Genomic DNA, 22051 nt, shown 5'->3' on the forward strand with positions numbered 1-22051 from the left:
TCAAAACAGTACTTTCATTGATGAACATTATTTTAAAACAAAATTCTCTATCACCCTTCATATACAAAGGTAGGTTCCAGAGTAGCATACAAAAATAAGCCAATACATCCACAGTAAAGTACAGTAAGAATGAGAAAGATAAAAGCAACTCATCAAGCAGCTAAATACCACAATGTTAAAAACCAATTAAAATGTCAGATAAAAATGTTTTAATTTGGTGCCTAAAAGAACTGTGTGTGTATGAGAGAGAAAGAGAGAGAGGTATCACAAGTAGTTTCCATTAAGTTTGCACACTTTATAGAAACTATTTTATCACGATTCTTAATGATTTCGATTGGGTCAAGGTAATTACTGTTGTCTGTCTAGCCTGAAAGCCTAATGCAAATCTGCTGTCTCTAAATGACTCTGAATAATTTGGTCTCTTGGGCTATCCAAACAAAGAGCAATTGATTGACCTTTTGGCATGGCCTTAATACATATTATGAAAATATCTCCCTTCAAGATACTTCACAGAAAAGGGGCATAAATAACAGGGCCAGTATTTTAAACAAATGTACAATACTAGTTCTCCTTGTAAAAACACACACCCTGTTTTCACTTCATGTTATTATGAAATGAAAAAAGGCCCTACTATAAACTCCAAGCATCACTTAGATTGTCTTTGCATTCGCCTTATTCTAATTGAATTGAGCCCACTGCTGTATTTCCTCTAGAAAGTATATTGTTTTTAGATTACCATTTCAGTCCTATTACTCAAAACCCCAGCTTCTAATGCTTTCTGACAGTTATCAACATAATGAAGCATAATGAAATGATGAGCAATCTACAGTGAAAACTCGACATGGATTCCACCAGTGCTGTGTTAGTGTGTTGTAAAAATTTAAATGCAGCTGAAAATAACACTGTCCTTACTGTTTTTACCAAGGTCAAGGGCTAGATAAAAGTCTGAATGTTTTAATCTGGCAAATGTTACATGTTAAAATATGCCAGTCATTTAATGCATTGTTCACTTAATACTTCACAAGGTTGTGTTCAGACCTACATTTTCCCAATATGCAGATATAGCTGTACATATGTGCTACCTGATTTGTATAAGCACTTTGTAAGTGATTGTTCATACAAATAATAGGTACAAATAATACCTTATTTTTAAGGTGTGGTTTTCTATAGTAGTTACCCATTTTTGCATATAGAGGCTTGCTTCTTTTTGTTTACCATACAATGTCCAGTACAGTTATCTTGTGTCCAGACAGTTTCAGCATCTGTTTTAGTTTTGTATAATTTAGAGGTCACTGGTTGATGCCCCAAACCCAGAATAGCATATGGTCATAAGGTTCCATGGTAGGAAATCGGGTATAAATTCTTTCACATTTTCCCTCTGAGATCCATTTCAGCATACTCTTAATGCTAAAACATAGAAAATAATCCTTACCATGAGTTTTATCTGAAATTTAACCTGCTATTAGGAGACAAAGCTAATAAGATGCAACAACATTGCTTTGAAATCTATGCAGGATTGAATTTTCACCTAAAATATCTCCCTTAGAAGTATGTTCCCTTCAGCTTTTGTCTGAGAGTGCTATTCTTATATAGCAGGTTGAACCTGCAACAAAATGGTGCAGCGTAGAATGCTCCTGTTCAGTTTTCTAGCCACTCTATTCCCCCAGTTCCCTCTGCCCAACAGGCAGTTAGCATTCTGTGCCCACTGAGAATGCTCAATCATCATTGTACTGATCTGCCTGTCCCCGCAAAAGTTACTTGCACTTCTTCTTCATGGTCTCTGTGCATCACACATATGGACCCTGGACATCTTCAGTTGGCCACTGACAGCTCTACATATTGTAGGAAAAGACTATCTGTTGGCAAATGCCCTACGTTGAACTTACCTATCGAGCCATAGGTGGCAGATGTGGCATTTTGTTCTTCAATGCCTGTTTCTCCATTGATGTTCTCCTTTGATGGATATTTTTTGGGTCCCAGAGGAATACATCTGTGTAAGTTTCCTCTGGGAGACACTTTTCTTTAGTCATGGACAAAAGAGTTCTTCTATCTTTTGCCACTGTTTCTCCTTCTTGTGAGGGTGATTGTCAAGATCAGAGTGGAACAAACAGATTGCATTCTCATTGCCCCATGGTGGCCAAGGCAGGCCTGGTTTGCCACTCTATTGACGTTAGCCCAAGCAAATTTCCTTTTCTACCATCAAAACCAGATCTCCTAAGAAGAATCATAGAATAGTAGAGTTGGAAGGGTCCTATAAGGCCATCAAGTCCAACCCTCTGCTCAATTCAGGAATCCACCTTAAAGCATACCTGACAGATGGCTATCCAGCTGCCTCTTGAATGCCTTTAGGGTGAAGAGGCCACTACCTCCCTAGGTAATTGGTTCCATTATTATACTGCTCTAATAAGAAAAAGGGGTCGGATTTGACACCCAGTTACTTCAGTGTTCAAGCTGACAGCTTGGAGGATTGTCAGGGACAGCTAGGAAACCAGCAACAAGAAGTTTACATGCTAAGAAATAGAAGATGTTTGGCACCTTCACCAGAGCCTCTGATTTCGAGCCTATTAGGGCTCCAATTGATGGAGTTCTTTCTTTTCTGAATTCTCTGTTCAAGAAAAGATTCAAGTGTTTGCCTGTTAAAGTTTACTTAGAGGGCATTTCAGCTTTTCACTAGCTGATACAGGGCTTCTTTGCTTTTCTCGCACCCACTTTGAAACCATTTGAGCTCCTCGCTAGGATTGACCTTTAATTGCTGCCTTTAAAGGTAGCTTTTCTGGTGGTGATCACATTGTTGAGGAGTTCATCAGAATTTTGCAAGTTATACGGTGACCCACTGTACTAATTTTTCATAAAGATGAAACAGTGCTTTGCCAAGACTTAGTATTCCTTCCTTTTTTTTTTTTTTAATTTTTTTTATTTTCTACAATACTAAACATATACATACATCACATAAAAAACACACACAACATACTACATAATTTTCAGTTGAATACAATATCTTATCTTAATAACATAATCTTAATAACATAATCAATACACCTACAGTGCACCCCCCACCACGGGATCTCATTCCTGCTTCCAAAATCTCATACTTTCTTCTGCTGGTGGATTCCCACTCCCTCTAGAAAAAACAAATATTAGGAACTGTTTCCAAATTCCTTCAAAATCATTTGATTTAGCTATACCTCTTCTCCATTTAATATTACTTGTTAATTTATCATTAATAGCTATATCCCACACTTCTTTATACCATTCTTCAATAGAATATTCCCCTTGTATCTTCCAGTTCCTAGCTATAATTAGTCTTGCTGCAATCAACAAATTTGTTATCAGTTCCTTAATTTCCTTTTTACATTTAAGATCTTCTTCAAATAGCGACAGCAATGCAACTTTTGGTGTTCTTTCTATCTTCATTTCAACAATTTCTTCAATCTCCAGAAACACCATCTTCCACAAATTCTGAACATAGTTACATTCCCACCACATATGCATATACGTTCCTTTAACCCCACAACCTCTCCAACAATTTGCCGATTGCTGCTTGTTTATCTTATTCAATCTAACCGGAGTTAGGTACCACCTCCATACAATTTTATAATAATTCTCTTTTATTCTTACTGACATATTTCTCAACGCTCTTTGCCTCCATAATCCCTCCCAACCCTGTTGTCCTATTTGTACCTTCAAATCTGTCTCCCAAACCATTTTACCCGAGTTATCCACTGTCCCTTTCTCCACCAATATTCTGTATATTTCGCTCATCAACCCTTTTAACACTGTTCTTTTCCCCCTTTCCTTATCTTTTTTATCTATTAATTCTTCAAACCTTCCTAAAGTAGTCTCCAATTTTCATATCAATCGGGGCATTGTTTTGCAATGTTTTTCCAGTACCCACCTTTTCCATTGGAATCAGCTGTACATACATTGGATGTCCAGCAAGTGCTAGCCTTTTACAGGTTGAGGACAGAGAGTTCTCGTAAGTCTCAACATCTTTGTCTCTGCTATGGGTGAATGCCAGTTTCAGATTCTCATCCTGGATAGTGGACACAATTAAATTGGCATACTAGTACGATCAGAGCACATTCACCAAGAAGTATGGCCACATTGACAGTCTTTGAAAGCGGTGCCTCATTACCAAAACTCTGTCAGGCTGCAACGTGGGCAAAACTGTCTATCTTTATTTCGCACTATAGACTGGTTGTATGGTCTCGACAGGATTGCAGTTTTGGTCAGGCAATCTTGTCAGCACTGCTGTAGTAGATATGGCATACACCTATTCTGCTCTGGTAAGTGAGCTTGTTAATCACCCATATGTGTGATGCACACAGACCATGAAGAGGAAAGGCCACTTGCTTACCTCTAACTATGGTTCTTCAAATGGGCATCTGGGCATTCACACAAGCCATCCACTGTCCTCACTTCAGTGTCAAGCCCTGTGCTGAGGTTGATACTGAGGTGTGAATTTTTTGTCTTGGACCCAAGCCACTTTAGGTGGTCTCAAGGAACTGTGGGACTAGGCAGGAACCAACTGTAGGCATGTGCAGTGGGACAGGGGGGTGGGGTTCCTGCCAAAATGATTCTCAGCTATGGAAGTTTCCCGAATTTAGGCTCCACACAGGCGCAGTGCCCATCTGTGTAAATACACAGATGATCACTCAAAGAAACACAGTGATGCTTTTCTAAAAGCTGTATCTTTGCACTTGGAAAAATTTAATTTTCTTAATTTCTGTGTGTCCAGCTATAGTTGAAGACACAGGCAACCTTAGTTACATAAAGACTGCAGGAATGGATGTTTTGTATTGCCTTCAAAATGTTTTTAGTATGAAAGCTCACTTCTTGCAACCTTCTTTTTAACCTTCCTTTCTAGCTCTCATTCCTTCTTGCTTTATCCTTCATTTTTTTAATATGTAGGCTGATAGATTTGAAAACACCCTGGATATTCTCATGCACCTACTGTTCAGATCCCTAAGGCAAGACCCAATGGAGTAATTTTTAAAAATATACTTTTAATCTAACACCTTGTTAAAATACCAACTGCTTTTAATTTAAGGACAAAAAGGATGGCTCTAAATAGGTTTATATTGTCACTATTAGACATACGGAGATTGTATTGCTCAAGGCACTTAGCCAGGAAATTTGATTGCATTTGTTTGGAAACTCTAATCTGTACTATGAATTCAGTAGTCTAACAAGTCCTTTGACAGGTTTGTATAAAGGATTAATTGCCAGAAGAAATGGCAAAGAATCTTGTGGTACCTTAAAAGACTAACATATTTATTGTGGCATGAGTTGTTTCCGATAATACACTTGTGGCCTCTCTGTGTGGCTGGAGAGTCCCACCCACTGCTTGTCACAGCTAGCTGATCAAGCATCAGTCGGGCTGCAAGGGGCAGCTTGCTGGGGAGGGGAGGTAAAGTCTGCCCCCTCCCAGTGATTGCTGCAGGCAAGGTCACTGTTTCCCTGCTACTACTGGAAGTGAGACAAACCCAACAGTCCTGCTCACTTGTTCAGCCCCTAAAGGGTTCTGCAGGGCCAGCCCTGTCCCAAAATGTTGCCTTCTATGATAAAGTAAACGTTAACGTCCAAAATTCCAGACCACAACTAACATTTTAGCTTTAAGATGCCACAGGATTCTTTGATACTTTTGCTACAATGGCTAAATGTCACTGCTACTGAATGGACCCCATTTCAAAGACAAAGTCCAAGTAAAAATCTCCCTGACGTCACAAGATGTTACCACCGAGTAGCTGGTAAAGATGAGTGGGGGGAAATATTTCTTGCCTCAATTTTTTGGATGCCAATCCTGCATAGGCCTTAAAACTATGTGAAATATCTGGATACCAGCTAATTTCAGTTTTTAGGTCTCTGAGCAACACAGGTATCGAGGATTTCCCTCCCACCCCCAACCTGTTGTATCCTATACTGAATGTTTGTGCTCACTCCAAAAGCAAGGAAAGTAGCAGGTGATTGATATTTCAAGTGGTGGCTGCCCTTAGTGGACTGAGCCCTGCCCATTGTAAAATCAAGATAGGCCCTAATGATAAATGTTTGAGAATGCCATGCTGCTAAGAAGGGTCACTCTCAATGGCAAAGTTTATGTAAACTACCCTGAAGCAGTGAGGAACTCACCCCAATGGCTGGAAGAAAGCAATTAGAGGCTGCCACATATACAGCTGTCACGGAACGCTCCAGCTTTCTTTCAGAGTCAAACTTGCATATCCACACTGTTTGCTCTGTGTAATAACCTGTCTTTCAGTGGGAGAGAGATTAACAATGAAAATGCTCATCTGAAGGGCTTCACAGCTCTCAGCCCTAAAGCATTATTGAAGCATTATTGACAGCTCTGAAGTTATACGTGATTAATGAAGCCGTAGGAGAAGGACTCCAAAGTTCTGTCCTGTGTTGCAAATGGAGATAGACCTTCCTGAAGGAATAGGACTAGTTGCTAGGGGAAGCCCAAGGTAAAGTGAGGAATTATAGCACAAGTAGGAGAAAATAAAGGAGTCATGGGGGGAGGGGGAGAGACTGGAAGAAATGGGCACAGAGTGGAAAAAGTGAGGGAGAATAAACAGGACCATTTTTAGAGTTTTTGTGATGGAAACCCTCTTGTATTTGCCAGCAGGACCCCTGGGTTTTACTGTGTTTTCATAAAACCTCAAGAAAAATGATTTCCAAAGGGCCTGCTTGTTTTAACAATGAATTCGCATAAAGCTTCTAATTTTGGTTCAACTTCATTCCCTTTCAGAATCTGAAATGATTAAAAAGCAACTGGCTGCAACAGAGATTATCAGATTTAGTTCCACATGTCTAAGACTATTGGGTAGATCCAAAGATGGTGTGAGTGGAAGGCCTCATGTGCAAGGATCTTTCTTATTCCCACCTTCCCCCCCCCTGCTCCCCTCTCTGTGTGCGCCCCTCCCCCTGGCAGCCTCCCTGGCCAGGTGATTTCCCCTCTCCCACTCAGGATGATCCCCTGACCTTCTGCAGAGGCTTTTTCGGGGATGCAAGAGGCTGCACTGCAACAAAGAAGTGGGAAATAGAACAGGCTTGTGCTTATGCAACTTTTGGATCTAACATTTGAGAAATGCTATCTCCACACTTCAGTAGACTGTCAAAGGAGCATAAAGAAACTAAATGTATAGACATTTATTTCCTGACTCTATCCTTCGCTTCATGCTGCAGATTTCTAAGTCTATTGGGAATTTTATCTCTTAGAAGTTAGATTTTTCTTTCCTTGATGTATGGCTTAAAACAACAACTCATTGTTGTTGTTGTCCAAATATTGCCCACAGTTCCTTTAACCCAGGATCTTTTCCTCTTTCTTTTATCTTTTTCTTTCATTGTATACAATACATAACATCAGATAGCAGGAAAACTTTTAGTCTTTACAACCATAGTATTTTATAGAATTGATGTGTACCTTGTTAAGGATCCGCCTGTTAAAGGAGTTGATCTGTTGATCTACTCCCAAGTGCAGTAAATGGAATAGTTTCTATTCCCTATGGAAGACTCAAGTGCTGATTTATCATCCAGTCAGTGTCATAGCACTGATGTAAATCTGATTCCTCATAACAGTTCCCTGTTGTACTACACAAAGTATGTTGGCCAGTCTTCCCTGTTAGATCATCCTTATTATCATGCATCAGTTCATGTTTTCCCCCTTACAAGGCCTTATTCTGGAAAATTGCTTAGAGATGCCAGCAAGAGCCTGAGCGCAATCAACATCTTTTAATATTGCTGAAGTTTAAGATATTACCTCACAGGATATGAGTCATAAAGAAGGACAGTTCATAAGGCCCATTTAACACCTAATGGCATGAGGATTTTAACTTGTAATAAAACTATAGATCAGACCAATAGTTTTCATTTTTTTATCCCTTTTTATGTTGCATTTTAGGGACATATTACATTCTTTGTCGAGCAAAATGTTTACAGCTTTGGGACACATCATCACCAACTTTATCAAACAAAAGTTACCAAAACATCTGGGTAGGGGAACACAAAAATGCAATATTCTCAAATGAGACATGCCTGAGGCTTTCATTGGGACTGAAAATGAGAGATAGGAGTGGTCAGGTAAGAAGCTAACTTTTCCCTGGATCCAATCCATTAACTCCAGAACAATTGGAATAAAAGGTGTCTAGTATTTGCAACTCAGTTACATCTTTTTCTTGTCTCCCAGTTATCAGACATTAATTTACTCCTACCAAGTAGTAATCTTCATTTGCACAAACCCATGTTTTATGTACAGATAAACATGGTTAAAAACAAACAATGGAATAGTTGAAAGTGTTGAATATGGGTTCAGTATGAGTTGTTGTCAAATTGTGTGTTGTCAGTACGTAGTTTGTCAATACATGTGTATCTACACTATGGGTTTAACTCTGGATTGTTAACCATGAACAACTCAGACTTCACAACCCAACCACGAACAACTCAGAGTTCATAACCCAACAACAGCAACCTTCTCCTCCATGAATTTGTCCAATTTTGTTTTGGAATTATCCAAATTGGTGACCATCACTACATCTTATGGTAGTGTATTCCATAGTTTAACTATGTGCTGTGTGATGAAGTACTTCCTTTTATCTGTCCTGAATGCCCTGAATATTATGAAAGAAGGAGAAAAATGACTCCCTATTTACTTTCTCCTCACAATGAATAATTTTGAACATCTGTATCATCTCTCCCCTATTCCTTTTTTTTTCCTAAGCTAAACGGACCCAGGGCCTAACTCTAAAGATGATAGTGCAGGGCAGTTTGATATGCTGAGCTATACTCAGTGGCTTAGGAAGAATAATATCCTCCATGTCAAACAAGTTGATCTGGCCAAGTTGCAGAAAGCTTTAATTGAGGATAGTGTCTGAACACACCCTGGGAGGTTTTCAGAATAACTTGTTGGGCAGACTATTAATGAAAATTCAGCCTGGACAGACACCAATATTAAAGCCTTAGTCATAGCAAGAGTTCACAGGCAATTTCTGAACAGTGTGTGCTCACTGATTGTTTCTAAAGTTTTGTTTTGTTTTGTTTTGTTTTAAAGGAGGATGTATGTCAGAAAGGATTTATGTCAGGAACAGGTTAGTTTTGTTTGTCAGCATTAAGGACCTAACTGGATCCTTATTACAGATTTTCTAGATTTCACTGATGGCTAGCAGTATGGGAAGCCTCTTCCTCAGGTAGATTTTCTTCAAGCGGGATTACATCTATTGGCCAAGTGCCACGTTTCCTTCCTTCTGCTAGCCTAGAAAGGGGGACAAAACCACCTATCAATGCTGTACTGCCAATTTTATCAGCCCTTTGAGGGACAGTTGTATCTACATTGTTGCAAGTAGGGAAGGGCCAAGCAATCTATATATATTTTAGCAATCTATGTATTATTATTATTATTATTATTATTATTATTATTATTATTCCGTATCAGTGCCAACATGTATTCCCTCAAATGTCTGTTCCATCCAGTGTATGTAATGGTGCTGGTGCACTGCCAGGAATCACACCTAGCGTAATGGGAACCTAGCACATCAAAGAGCTAGTGCTGCCTAGTGCTACCAGAAAATAGTTGAAACTTTCATTTCTGGAATGGGGCAAGTCAGCAAACTTTGCAGAAGGGAGTGGTCATGGCTCAGTGATAGACCATGTGCTTTGCATACAGAAGGTCCCACCCAAGTTCAATCCCTAGCATTTCCAGTAGGGAGAGTCGCTGCCAGTCAGTATCAACAATACTGGGCTAAATGGGCTTAAACCTGGGCAGCGTCTGTGTTCCTAGGAGCTCCACTGACCTTTCCCTTTCCAGAAGTGAGCGTTTTGACTAGTTTCTTAGGTTGTGCTAGCAAGCATCAGTTTCCCATTGTGCCAACGGCTGTTTCCACTAGCACTATGTGTTTAAAGCTGGGAGATTTCCTGCACTAGATATTTCTCATTTCTGCATCAATGTGTGCATTCTTTAAAAAGTGCACACACAAGAATCATACTTATTTTCATATGCCATTTTCCCTAGCGTGTGTATTTTTTGTATGCAACGTTCCTCAATATATGCATTTTTGTACACATAATTGAGCCAAGAACTGCACATTTTTGTCTGGGAAGTGCAAATTGGATCAGTTTCCTTAAAAATGAGGACCAAATGAAAAAATCCCGCTATCCCTAATTTCAACATTTGCAAAGAAAGCAAGTCTTCAAAATGGGGTAAACTTGCAGTTCCTATTTATTTTAGTGTCAGTTAAGCACCCGTCTTAGTTCTATTAAACTCAACAGATCATCTGTTCTAACACTTTTGGTGGCTGGACAAAGTAGCCACACCTATCCTTGGGTTTGTTCGCTCCCCTGCCAACCTCCTGTGTGGCTGGGAGGAGGATTTAGTAAGCTTTCAGTTCAGCTCTTCGTTAGCCACAATTTTCTATGACCTTGTTCAGATGACGCACTAAACCACGGTGGTTGAACATTTTGAGCTAAACATTATGGCTTAGTGTGTTGTGTGAACTATAACTTAGCATGTTGTGTGAACCATTCCTAACCATGGTGGCTACATAACAATGGTTTAAATATGCTCTCAAACCATTTGCTGCAAAAGGGTTAGTGGCCTAACCATGGCTTAGCGTTGTCTGAACAGGCCCTATGTAATTGGGACCTGGAATTATGGTTTACTATCATTAGCTTCAACAAGCGAGTTTCAGAAACTGCTGTTTGAAGTAGGCTTCTTTGAAACTGACCACAGTAGGGGCATGTCTACACAAGCCCCATATCCTGGGGTTGTCTCTGGATCATCCCTGTGTGTCCACATGACATACAGGGAATCCCTGGAGCAGTCAGGGATAACCCCTTAATTTTCCCAGGATAACTGGTTCCCCAGTTATCCTGATTTTTCCTGCGGTCCCAGGAAAATCCCAAGACTGCGGAAGGTGTGAGCACCTGTCCGCCTGGTGCCCGCTTACTCATGAGTAAGAGCAGCACCAGAAACGGGCATGGAACTGCATGCTGCAGCTCTGTGCCCATCAGGGGAGGGGGTAGCAGCAATTTCACCACCCTTGGGATGGCAAGGAGGGGGATGGGGGGCGGTTTTGGGGTTGCTGTTTTTTTTTTTTAAAAAAAGCACACCTTACATTTTCGATGGAGCGGGCCCTCCTGCTTCCCCAAAAAATAAAAAATGGCAGCTGCAACATCCTGCTTCCTCCCTGGATGTCGCACACCGTGTGTGAATCCAGGGGGAGCATCTCGCGATCAGTATATCACGAGATCCTCTCCCTTCCCTCCTTAGGTGTAAACATGCCCTAGGTGTCAATCATGTTTTGTCACTCCAGATAACATGACAAACCCCAAGCTTTACTAAAACTGAAAGTAAATGCTTCCAAAGTCCTTCTCCCACCATGCAGGTGGAAGAATGAGAAGAGGAGCTTGGCACTCATTTGGGTTTGTTCCTGCTTGTGCACATTGGCTTAAACCATGGGTTAGCAATGCATGAACATGGCCCTGTCTGTATTATTGCATCACTCTTTTTATTGCTATTCTTGCCATAAAGAGCCTTTAGCACCTTGAACTCAAATTAATTACATAAAATATATAAATCAATGTGCTTTCTTTATTCACTGAATTCAGTGTGAATCTCTTCCAAGTAAACATTCAGGATTCACATGTAAGACCTTGGTTTAAAATGGTCGCATTGAAATGAATATGCCTCTCTCACAATTCTCAAATTACTCACTGCAGATTTTTATAACAATTATTTCTGAACATTGACTTTGATGTTTGACAGTTGGCTTTTAATAGCTGGCATGCAGTGGTATTTAATATTTGATTATGATTATGGTGATGACATGCAATAATACTTAGAAGTTCACAATATTTGATAGGAGATATGCTTTGTCATTTAGTATTTAACAGTATGTGGTAGCCAATAATTACTTTCTAGATACGGCACTTCATACCTCACTATTCAATGAATTCCCCAAAAATCAAAATAAAAGAAATATAAACCAACAATATTTCTTTTTTGTAAAAAATTAGACAACTTAAAAGGACAACATGTCTGATATGTAATAGTATAGTGCTGGGCAGAAACCTGGGGTACAGGATTTCCACATACCTTTTTTAAGAGTAGCGAGATGCTGAGGGCCTTTCTTCCTATTTTTAGTGTGTTTTTAAAACACACACACACACACACACACACACACACACACACACTCTTCATTCAACATTTGGATGAGCCCAGCAATTCTCAGTGAATGTCTTTGGAGATCATGTGACCTCTCCCTCTCCAGTAGGCATCCAGTAAGCACTCCTGAAAATGCCAGGGGTGTTTTAAAAAATAAAATAAAAAGAAAGAAAGAAGATCCCTCAACAACTGGCTACATTAAAAAAGGTATGTGAAAAACCTGTCCTCCACCCCAAGGAGAAAATACCCTGCCACTGCCCTACCCATGAGCCTGCAAATACAAATAAACAAATCTACATCTCAGCTACTACAGATCTAACACCAAACTTTAAAACTAGACAGCAATGCTGCACAAAGACCTGGTTGAAGACAACCAATATTCATATTTTATAGACAAAGGATACTGGTATGAGGCTGAGAAAGAAATAAGACTTCCAAGCAAAACTTGCAAAATTGCAAGTAAAACTACAAGTAAATTCTATCTATCACCTCTCTATCTATATGTATCCATCTATCTGTCTACATGTCTATAATTCACTTGCAGTTTTATTTGCAATTTTGAACTAATAGGAGTCAGCAACACTTTTAGATTTTCTGCAAATTACTCAGATCTAGTAGTAGATTCCAATCTACCTCCTTATTTTGTAAACCAATCTTTTGTAGGAGAACAATTATCAGAATTCAACTTTGGGAGGAAGTGATGCACCACTTCCATTATCAATTATTTGGCCTACTCCCAAAGCACATAAGCCTTGTGGTACAACAATTTCTCTAGCATTTTCCCAATCCTAGTTTGGCTGTTTTCCCAGAGTTATCTTCTTCCATGTATTCAGAGCTCCAGTGAATCTACAGTTCACTGCTTGAAAACACATGGCTGCTTCCAGCAGAATGCTTCACATCACCTGTGCAAAAGCTACACCTGCTCTCTCTGTAGGCCCTTGTCTGTTTCAGACAGGTTTTTGCTTTGTGGGATTTTCTGTGTGGCAACGGTTAAGTGAGAAACTAATGCAACCAAGGCACCTACGAAAGAGAAAACTCAGCTCCTTTGGTGACTGCGCTCGTCAGAGACTGGATGCTGCCTTTCGCTTTGCTTTAAAATCAGTCTAGCATTTGTTAACTCCCCCGCACCTTCCTTTTCATGCTGGAGGTGGTGCAACCTGCAAGCATCTGCTTCCCTTGTTTTCTGCTTGATTGCTTCTCCGCTTAGACACAACCATGCTCTGTCCTACATACTAATTATCGACTTCTGCTCCTAAGGAGCTTGATTCACTGTGGCACATTTTCCCACATAAAACTGGACTTTGCTCCATCAAAAACATCTTAATGTTCTATAGTCCATGAAACAGATTCAGCTCTCAGGCTGGAAGGCAGGTTCCATTCAATATAGACTTCTAAAAAATCTCTGTATCTTAACTTTGTAGGATTTCTATGGAGATTACACACACACACACACACACACACACACACACACACACACATTACAGAAGCAAAGAGTTAAGTTCTGAAAGCAAATATGTGCCTAACGAGTGCAAGCCTGAAATCATTTGCAGAAGTTTTATGTTTTGTAAAATGTTTTCAGTAGATTTTCCACTTCTTGGTAGGTCTCTTTCATTTGTGCACATGCATACACACTCCTCCTCATCACTGTTTTTTCTTCTTTCTCTCTCAAACACACAAATACCACTGTCCTACCATTCATATTTGTACACATGCACTCATTACTCCCTCTTTCCTTCTCTCACACAGAGACACCACTGACACACCATTCATGTTTGAATACACCCACACTTTTAATTGTTTTATTTCTTTATTGCATTTATATCCCACCTTTTTCTTCTAGTGAACCCAAGGTGGCATCCATAATCCTCCTCTTCCTCCTCCTCTTTGTTTTATCCTCACAACAACAATCCTGTGAGGTAGGTTGGGCTGAAAGTGTGCAACTGGCTCAGAGTCACCAGTGAGCTTTCATGTCTGAGTGGAGACTAGAACCCGGATCTCCCGACTCCCAGTCCAACACTCAGACCACAACACCACACTTGGCTCATTTCTTTCCTTTTGCTTGTACAAACACCTTCACCTCTATTTTTACACACACACCATTCAGGCTCTCCATTTCCTTTTACACATGCATACTAATACTCATATACCACTTCTGAAAAAACCCTCCCTTGATAGAGAGATTTATGGCAACTATTGTCCTGTTGCCATTATTGTACTCTATTGTACTATTGTATTATTGTACTCTATTGTACTATAGTAATAGTAGAGTACTATTGTACTCTAAAATACTATTTAGAGTATTTTTATCCTGCACCTCAGCCAAAAAGGCTCTCGGAGTGGCTTACAATAGATCAGTAAAGAACACTGTCCCTGCCCTCAGGCTTACATTCTAAAAAAGACATGACACACAAGGAAAAGGGGATGGGGAGGGAAGAGGGAGAAAAGAAATTAAGAAAAGAAAAAGAAATTAAAGTGACTGTTCAGGCTGGTGGGAAGGTCCTGCTCCGTCCTCTCATCTCCCAATGGATGGGCAGATCAACAGCTCCTTCTTCTTCCCCACAGGGTGAAGATGTTAGCCCTGTTGTTGGTGGTGGGGGGTTTCCAACTGAAGCAGGCTCCGATGGTCTCTGCCTGCTCCAATCTGCCTTGCTTCTTCTTTCCTACTGGGTGAAGATGACAGTTAGCCCTGGGGGGGGGGGGTTCCAACTGAAACAGGCTCTGATGGTCTCTGCCTGCTCCAGTCTCCCTCACTTCTTCTTTTGCAAAGCAAGGAAGACAAGAGGTACCCAAGTGTATCTGGTGGAACAAAAGTATCCACTTAGGCCTCAATTGTGGCAATAGCAGCTGTCGTCAGGCTTCCTGGAAGCTACATAGTCATATCAGCACCAGCACATTTTGTGACATCATTGGACCTGTCCTGATATCATGATTGGGAGTGTGCTTCTGCATCTGGTGCCCTGTTATGTCCCTCCCCGCAGGGGAAAAAAAGAAACATACTCAACTAACCGAGAAATCCCATATTTATGTGAAGGAGCATCTCCCCGAGCTTGTGATAGAAGAACTCATTAGATGTGTAGCCATTCACTTCTCTTGACAGTGAGAAGAGCAGGGAAGGTAGTGCTTCAGCCCAACCCCCCTCTAGGTATAATCCCAGAGAGAAATTAATAGCTGAACAGCGCCTTATGTTCATGCAGGAAATTATGCATTCCTCCTAAGATTTAACATCAACAAGAAATGTCAAAACGCATAAAACATGCATAGTGCTCTTTTTTTCCCCTTTCCTTAATGTCTCTGTGCAGAGTCCTTCATGAGTTTTGCATTGTACCGTGTTTGCAAGTCACACATGCTTCTTCCTCCAATTACTGCATGGTTTAATGCATTTTGACATCTGTGCATTTTTGTGGATGTTAGATCATATAAGAAATTCATAACTTCCTGTAGGAGCATGAATTTGCACAGAACCAAAGCTTGAACAGTTTTGGACAGCCTGGCAGGGATGTTCAAAAACCAATTACAAAAAGGAATAAATGTATCTATGCATCTATAGCAGACTGGAGAACCCGTTGGTCTCCAGATGTGGTTGGACCTCAATCCTCATCATCCCTGACTATTGTGATGCTGGCTGGTGCTGTTGGGAGTCCCACAACATCTGGTGGAGCTCAGGTTCCCCTACCCCTGCTCTAGAGGATATTGTGAAAAAAGGTGAACGTGCACAAAGTGAGAGATGGGAGAACAAGTTGCATGTTAGTATTCTTGTGAAGCACTGTGAACAGTTAAAACATCTTGAAAAAAGGGCTTAGGAAAATGGCTGAAGCAAAGGCTGGGGCAAACATTTTATTATCACCTGCCACTTGTGTTAAGGGATATTATGGTGATGTTTGGGCTTTGATTCTGCAGCTTGTGAATGCAGACGTTGCCTGCACTGCACATGTTTTTCCAGGTAAAACATATGATCCAGGCACTTGGATTGCAACCCTCTATTTAGAGAGATGAAGGGGCAGGAGAGGATTGGATTCCTCTTCCTTCCCCCAGAAAGAACAAATGACTGGTACTATTGCCAGAGATCTGACTGAGACTGCACAGCACTGGATAAAGCCTTTCAGCTTCAGCAAGCATACAAAGAGCAGGCATTTTTTTCACAGAATCATAGAATAGCAGAGTTGGAAGGGGCCTACAAGGCCATCGAGTCCAACCCTTCATATAATTTCTTAACCAACCAGAGACAGGCACATAGAACCCTGCTTGCATATTTGAATTTTTAAAGTATTTTAGGATGCAATCCTATGCATGTTTAAACAGAAAACATGCCTCCAACTCCCAGCATAGGATTGCACACTCTGTGCTTTTAAAAAAATTGTGGCATGCAAACTGAGACCGATACAGACTGTGCAAACTACTAGCTGTATTTACTACAACAGACCCCGTGATAAGCATCAGTGTAGATATTCCCCTAGATGGGCTTCCTGCCTTTCTTTGTCTTGGAAATGTGATTATAAAAGCCTTTGAGGTCTAAAGTTGCACATAGTTTTAATTGTTTATATTGCTTTAAATTTTCTACTGCTCTTTTGCTTGTTAATAGTTTCATATGTTTTTAGCTATGTTAATTATTTATTATTTTATACTGTTTGATTGTATCTGTACACCTCCCTGAGATCCCAATGATATAAAGTTGGAGGCAATGTTTTAATAACTAAATAAAAATGGGTTATGATTTTGTTTTGCAGGTCCTCCATCTGCCCCCGAGAACTTGATTTCCAATGTCAATGAGACATCCGTGAACTTGGAATGGAGTCCTCCTCAGAACAAAGGTGGCCGCGAAGACGTTTCGTACAACGTGGTGTGCAAGAGATGCGGAGCCAGTGATCTGAACCGTTGTCGGTCCTGTGGCAGTGGGGTACACTTCAGCCCTCAGCAGAATAGTTTGAAAACCACCAGGGTTTCCATTACTGACCTTTTGGCACACACTAACTACACCTTTGAAATCTGGGCAGTGAACGGAGTTTCCAAGCAGAATCCTAGCCCAGACCAGGCCGTCTCTGTCACTGTGACAACTAACCAAGCAGGTAAAAGTTTACATACAATTTCTTCCCTTCCTCTTTACCTTCCATCTCATTTCATATGGTATTGAATTGCCTAATCAGTTGATTCCAGAAAACTTCAAGCAATGAAATATTTCAGACAATGATTTTTGTGTGTGTGTGGCTATCCTTTACACAATTACTTGAGTAGGAGGAAATTGTACTTTAAGGCAGGGGTGAGGAACTCTAATAGGGTGGGGGGATAGATCACCCACCACCCAGCCCTTCACAGACTGGACCAGGGCTGTGTGTCCATGCTCATGATGGCAAGAAGGTGTGGAAATGCCCACTGATGTCATTTAGTCCCCAACTGAAGCGCTGGCTGGAGATTCTCCAGTTGGTGCTTCAGTCAGGGACCTAGCTTCATTTGCTCCATATTCTCCCTCACTGAGGAGGTGTGGCACTCTCCACTGTTATGTGCAGTCATTGATCTGATGTAACAGCAGGGATTTCCTTAGCATGCCACTTGCCCTCCAAATTGGCAGAGTGAGGTGTGGCCTAGGAGCTTTGGCTGCCCTGCGTCCTCCCCAAGGGGGGAGGTGTGGGGCAGACAAAGCCACATTGCCCAACACACTGAGTAGTGGAGTGCTCCACCCAAGTAGAGGAGTGTATTGCCTTCCCTGCACCTTCCCTCACCCACTTTGGTGAAGACATGGGGCTCTCACTGATCACCTTTGGAATTGGGGTAGTGAGTGGTGTGCTAGGGGAATCTTTGCTGTTATCTCAGATCAGTGGGTAGTGGCCCACAGGAAAGCTAACAGTGGTGATTCCTCTCACTGCTTGACCTGTAGGGGTGGTGCTTGGAGGGGGTGTAGCTTGGAGGGTGGAGGCCCCATAGGCCAGACCAAATTGGCCCAAGGACTAGAGCTTTCCCATCTGTGCTTTAAAAAGACATTGCTGAAGCTCACTCACAATTGTTGTGCTCTTTGGGCATAGACTTGATTCCATGTACTAATTCAAGAGAATACCACAACTCATTTCACATAGGAAGGGCTTCCTTTTCCTAAGAACTTCTGTATATAAGTGCTTTATTGCATGCTTGTGATTGGCCAAGCATGGTCCTTTACACGACGTCGTCAACTTCCAGGATATCTCTCATGTTTTTCCCCCTTAATCTCACTTTTAAAAAGATAAGAGAAAATTCAGCATCTAAAATTATCACGGGATAGCCACAGTATGTAAAGCCGACATTGCACTATAATACAGCCACTAGATGGTACGGTTTCATTGGATATGTAGAGCATTGCCGAGAGGGGAGGTTTCCAATTCCAAATCTTGTAGTTGCCATCTAAATGAACCCATTGTAAACCCGGAAAGACTCCAGAAGAAGAAAACCTGGATGCGAACACAACCTAAGTGTATCACTCTCTTCCTTGGGCAGTCATCTTAATCCTTGAGCCAGAATGCTGTTCAGCCATGAACTTGCTTCTTCTCAATGCCATATGGGAGAAAAGTAAAATAGCCACCAGGGAGCAAAGAATATAGATAAGTCAGCCTTGGCATTTTCCCAAGATCTAGAATTGCAATGTTTGGCATTTAAGCTAAGCTTCTGATACAATATCACAGAATGGTTAACTGAATTTTTTCAGTTGTCTGTACCAAGCAAGATTTGGTTACAATAGCCGTGTATAAGGGAAAAAAATGCACTTCAAATAATTATCATTGAAATGATTTCATATGAGCTTGTGGCCATTTATGTTATTAATTTATATTCTTTTCTTCTATCATGGAGAGATGAACTTGATTTTGGGTAGGGTTTTTTTTCCCTGATAGACCTGGTTTATTTCTTCACTAGAGTTTGATTTGCTCTGTAGGATTTAACAGATGTTGGTTCTTAAAATTATTGATACTGGTGATGAAAAATAGATACTTCACAAGCCATGCACAGCAATAGAGCAGGAGTAAGACACCTGATGCCCTCCAGATGTTCTGGACTACGACTCCCATAATCACATGACTGAGGCTGATGGTGGTTATAGTCCAGATTGCCTACCCCTACAATAGAGACATGTTACAATTCCAAGATTTGCAGACATAAATGTGTTGATGGATCATCATGTATTCTTGGCCAGTAGCTCTCACAAAGTGCATCAGAATAAACACTGTTATGGCAAAAAGTTGTGTTAGATTTGCTCATCTTATATGAAATTTCATTTGCCCTCTGTTTTACAACCACAGCTGTCACTGAAAATAAATGAAACCAACAAAGCCCGACATCTCATAAGAGTGAAATTTGATAACACAGAAGTTGGCTGATATTAAAAATTTGTATTTATTGTATGTGAAGTGTTTATGTAAACATTTAAATTGATCGGAATCAACCACCAAGTAGTGGGTTTGGAAGTATAAGTGCAGAGCAAAGCAACGCTATGCCAACCAACTAGGGCCGGATCTACACTATTGCTTTAAAGCACTTTATAACAGTTTTATAGCACTTTAAAGCAGTAGTGTAGATCCGGCCTAGGCTATCGCTCAGTGGTAAGAGCACCCGCTTTGCGTGCAGAAGGTCCCAAGTTCAGTCCCCAGTTTCTCCAGGTGAAACGCTGCCAGTCAGTGTTGACAGTTTGGGGCTTAGATGGTCCAGTGGTCTGACTCAGTGACTGCTCAACTCATCATGGGAGGAGGCCTTGGTGGGAGACAAGATGGATTCTGCCGTCAAGTCCCCTGGGATACCTGCCAGAGTCAGCAGGAGAACTGAAGGGGAAGGACGGAGGGAGGGAGGGATTTGTTTTTAAAATGGTACTGGTTGGGAGTTTTCGGGGGCAAAAACAGCCCTCGGACCTCCTACCATTGCCCACCCCTGTATTAGAGGGTGGCTCAGGTTGAACAGCAGGTTGAGTGGTGTTCAACCTGTCCTGAAAGGTGGTTGCATTAACAGGGTCCCCAATGATACCCACAAAGCTCTCCCCACCCTTAAAAATGTTTTAAGAAAATTTTTTGGAAAATGTTAGGGCAGTCTTCATTCTCTTTCTAGCCTCTATCCTTGTTCTTTCTCTCACCTGTCCTTCCTGTTTCTTCCTCCCTGCCAGCCTCTAGTCTTGCTATTTCTCTGCCTCTTGAGCTCACTTTTGTCTAGCTAGGTCTCCACCATGGGAGCCATTTTGTGTGGTGCCCACAGCTTTTTTCTCAAATTCCCAAATGTGCCCAATTTGGAGTTTTCAACTGAACATATAGAGCATTGCCAAGAGGGGAATTTTTCAATTCCAAATCATGTATTTGCCATCTAAAGTAAATCCAGAAGGACTCCGGAAGAAGAAAGCCTGTGGGATTTTTTGCTTAATGTAGAGAAGCGCTTATCATAGGTGTGCTCTGATCTCTGCCTGGCATTAAGGGTTCAGTTCCAGGTGCATGAAGACTAGAAAGAAGGGCCATAGCTTGGTGATGGAGCACATGCATCACATGCAGAAGATCCCAAGTTCATTCATTTAACATAGGGGAGGATGTCTCAGGGATATTGCAGATTCTCCCTTCTGCTGAGGTTGTAAAGTCACCTGTGACCACAGGAGGCGAAATTTGACTAGGGTCTTCCCCTACCCCCACCACAGCCGCCACTGCAACTCCATGACATCTCCTCTTCCAAGGTCACTATTGCTACCACAAAGAGGGTCAGGACAGGGGGAGGGAAGGGAAGGGCAAGCAGAGACGAGGATCTGCTTGAGCCTCTCCATCGCTGTCCCTGCCCACCAAGAGATAAGGAAGCTAGATGGGCTCCGATGCCCATCTAGCTTAGTTTGCATTTAATTTGAAAGCCTCAGATGCTTGACCCACTCTGCCTAGCACTTGCTGGCGGAATATTAGATGGGTAGGTAGCTCTGATCTTGAAGTGTATTATTATTTATTTATTTATTTATAAAGTACCATCAATTTTCATGGCACTGTACAGAATAAAACAAAACAATACTATCTGCCATATGGTTTACAATCTTTTGTTTATAGAGAGGCAGCCCTTTAGGGTTATGCTTTAAAAGGATCAGGTAGCAGGTAATGACCTGGTTCCCATGACCTAACAACCTACCATAGCTTACTTTACCCACAGGAGTTGTTGTGTTGTGCCAGGCACTCACGGGTGGCAGTTTTGCATGGTGCCCATGGACACCCAGCTGGGCAAGGCTTGTTCTGTCATGCAAACAAGGCAACAGAGGTTGTTTGAAGATTGGATAACCCACAAATAACCATGGCTTGTTTTGAAGGTTGTCTAACCATCAACCTCTGCCATGTGAGTTCTCACTACATGTCAAGCCACAGCAAGCCAGGCACCTTGTGATAGCTTTTGTGGGTAAATTAAGCCATGATGGGCTGTCATGTCTGCAAACCATGTCAGTGTGAAAGACCTCTTCCTGCAACCCTAGAGAGCCAGTGCTACTCAGAGTGGACCATGCTGAGCTATATGGATGAGTTGTCCAATCTGGTATAAGGCTGCTTTTCCATATTTTTATGTTGCTTATTCTATCCCTGAAAAAGCCCTGTGTGAGAGAGGGGGGGGCAATGCAAGAGAGAAAATGTTGTCAACAGTACATTCCCAGAACTTGTAAAAGTGAATAGGATCTCATCCAGCCACCTCCATTAAGTCAGCAACCTCCATTTGTTTACTTTACTTGGCACTACCTTTACTGAAAATAAATACAGCACTATACTGGTAGAGACAGTGCATTAGTAACTCTATTTCCTAGACATTTTTTATCAACTCAGTTTGTGCAATGTAACTGGACTAGTGAGTTGTTCTTTTTAGTTTATTTACTTCTTAAAAGTTTGTAATTTTTTTTCAGTTTGAGGCAATTTACAGGGAATGTTTAAATGAAAATATGCAAATACAACTTTTGTT

At 41.2% G+C, this 22051-nt stretch overlaps 1 protein-coding gene across 2 annotated transcripts in view; it reads left to right on the plus strand.

Moving 5' to 3' along the window:
* The window catches only part of EPHA4 (EPH receptor A4), a 170171-nt gene that overhangs the window by 76633 nt on the left and 71487 nt on the right, over nucleotides 1–22051 (plus strand). For both annotated transcript variants that reach the window (XM_063132227.1, XM_063132228.1), the window contains exon 5: nucleotides 16876–17214. In XM_063132227.1, coding sequence (XP_062988297.1) covers nucleotides 16876–17214 — 339 coding nt within the window. The remainder of the gene's footprint in view (nucleotides 1–16875; nucleotides 17215–22051) is intronic.

The sequence above is a fragment of the Elgaria multicarinata genome, chromosome 8 (genome assembly GCF_023053635.1).
Source record: "Elgaria multicarinata webbii isolate HBS135686 ecotype San Diego chromosome 8, rElgMul1.1.pri, whole genome shotgun sequence".
NCBI classification, from domain to species: Eukaryota; Metazoa; Chordata; class Lepidosauria; order Squamata; family Anguidae; genus Elgaria; species Elgaria multicarinata.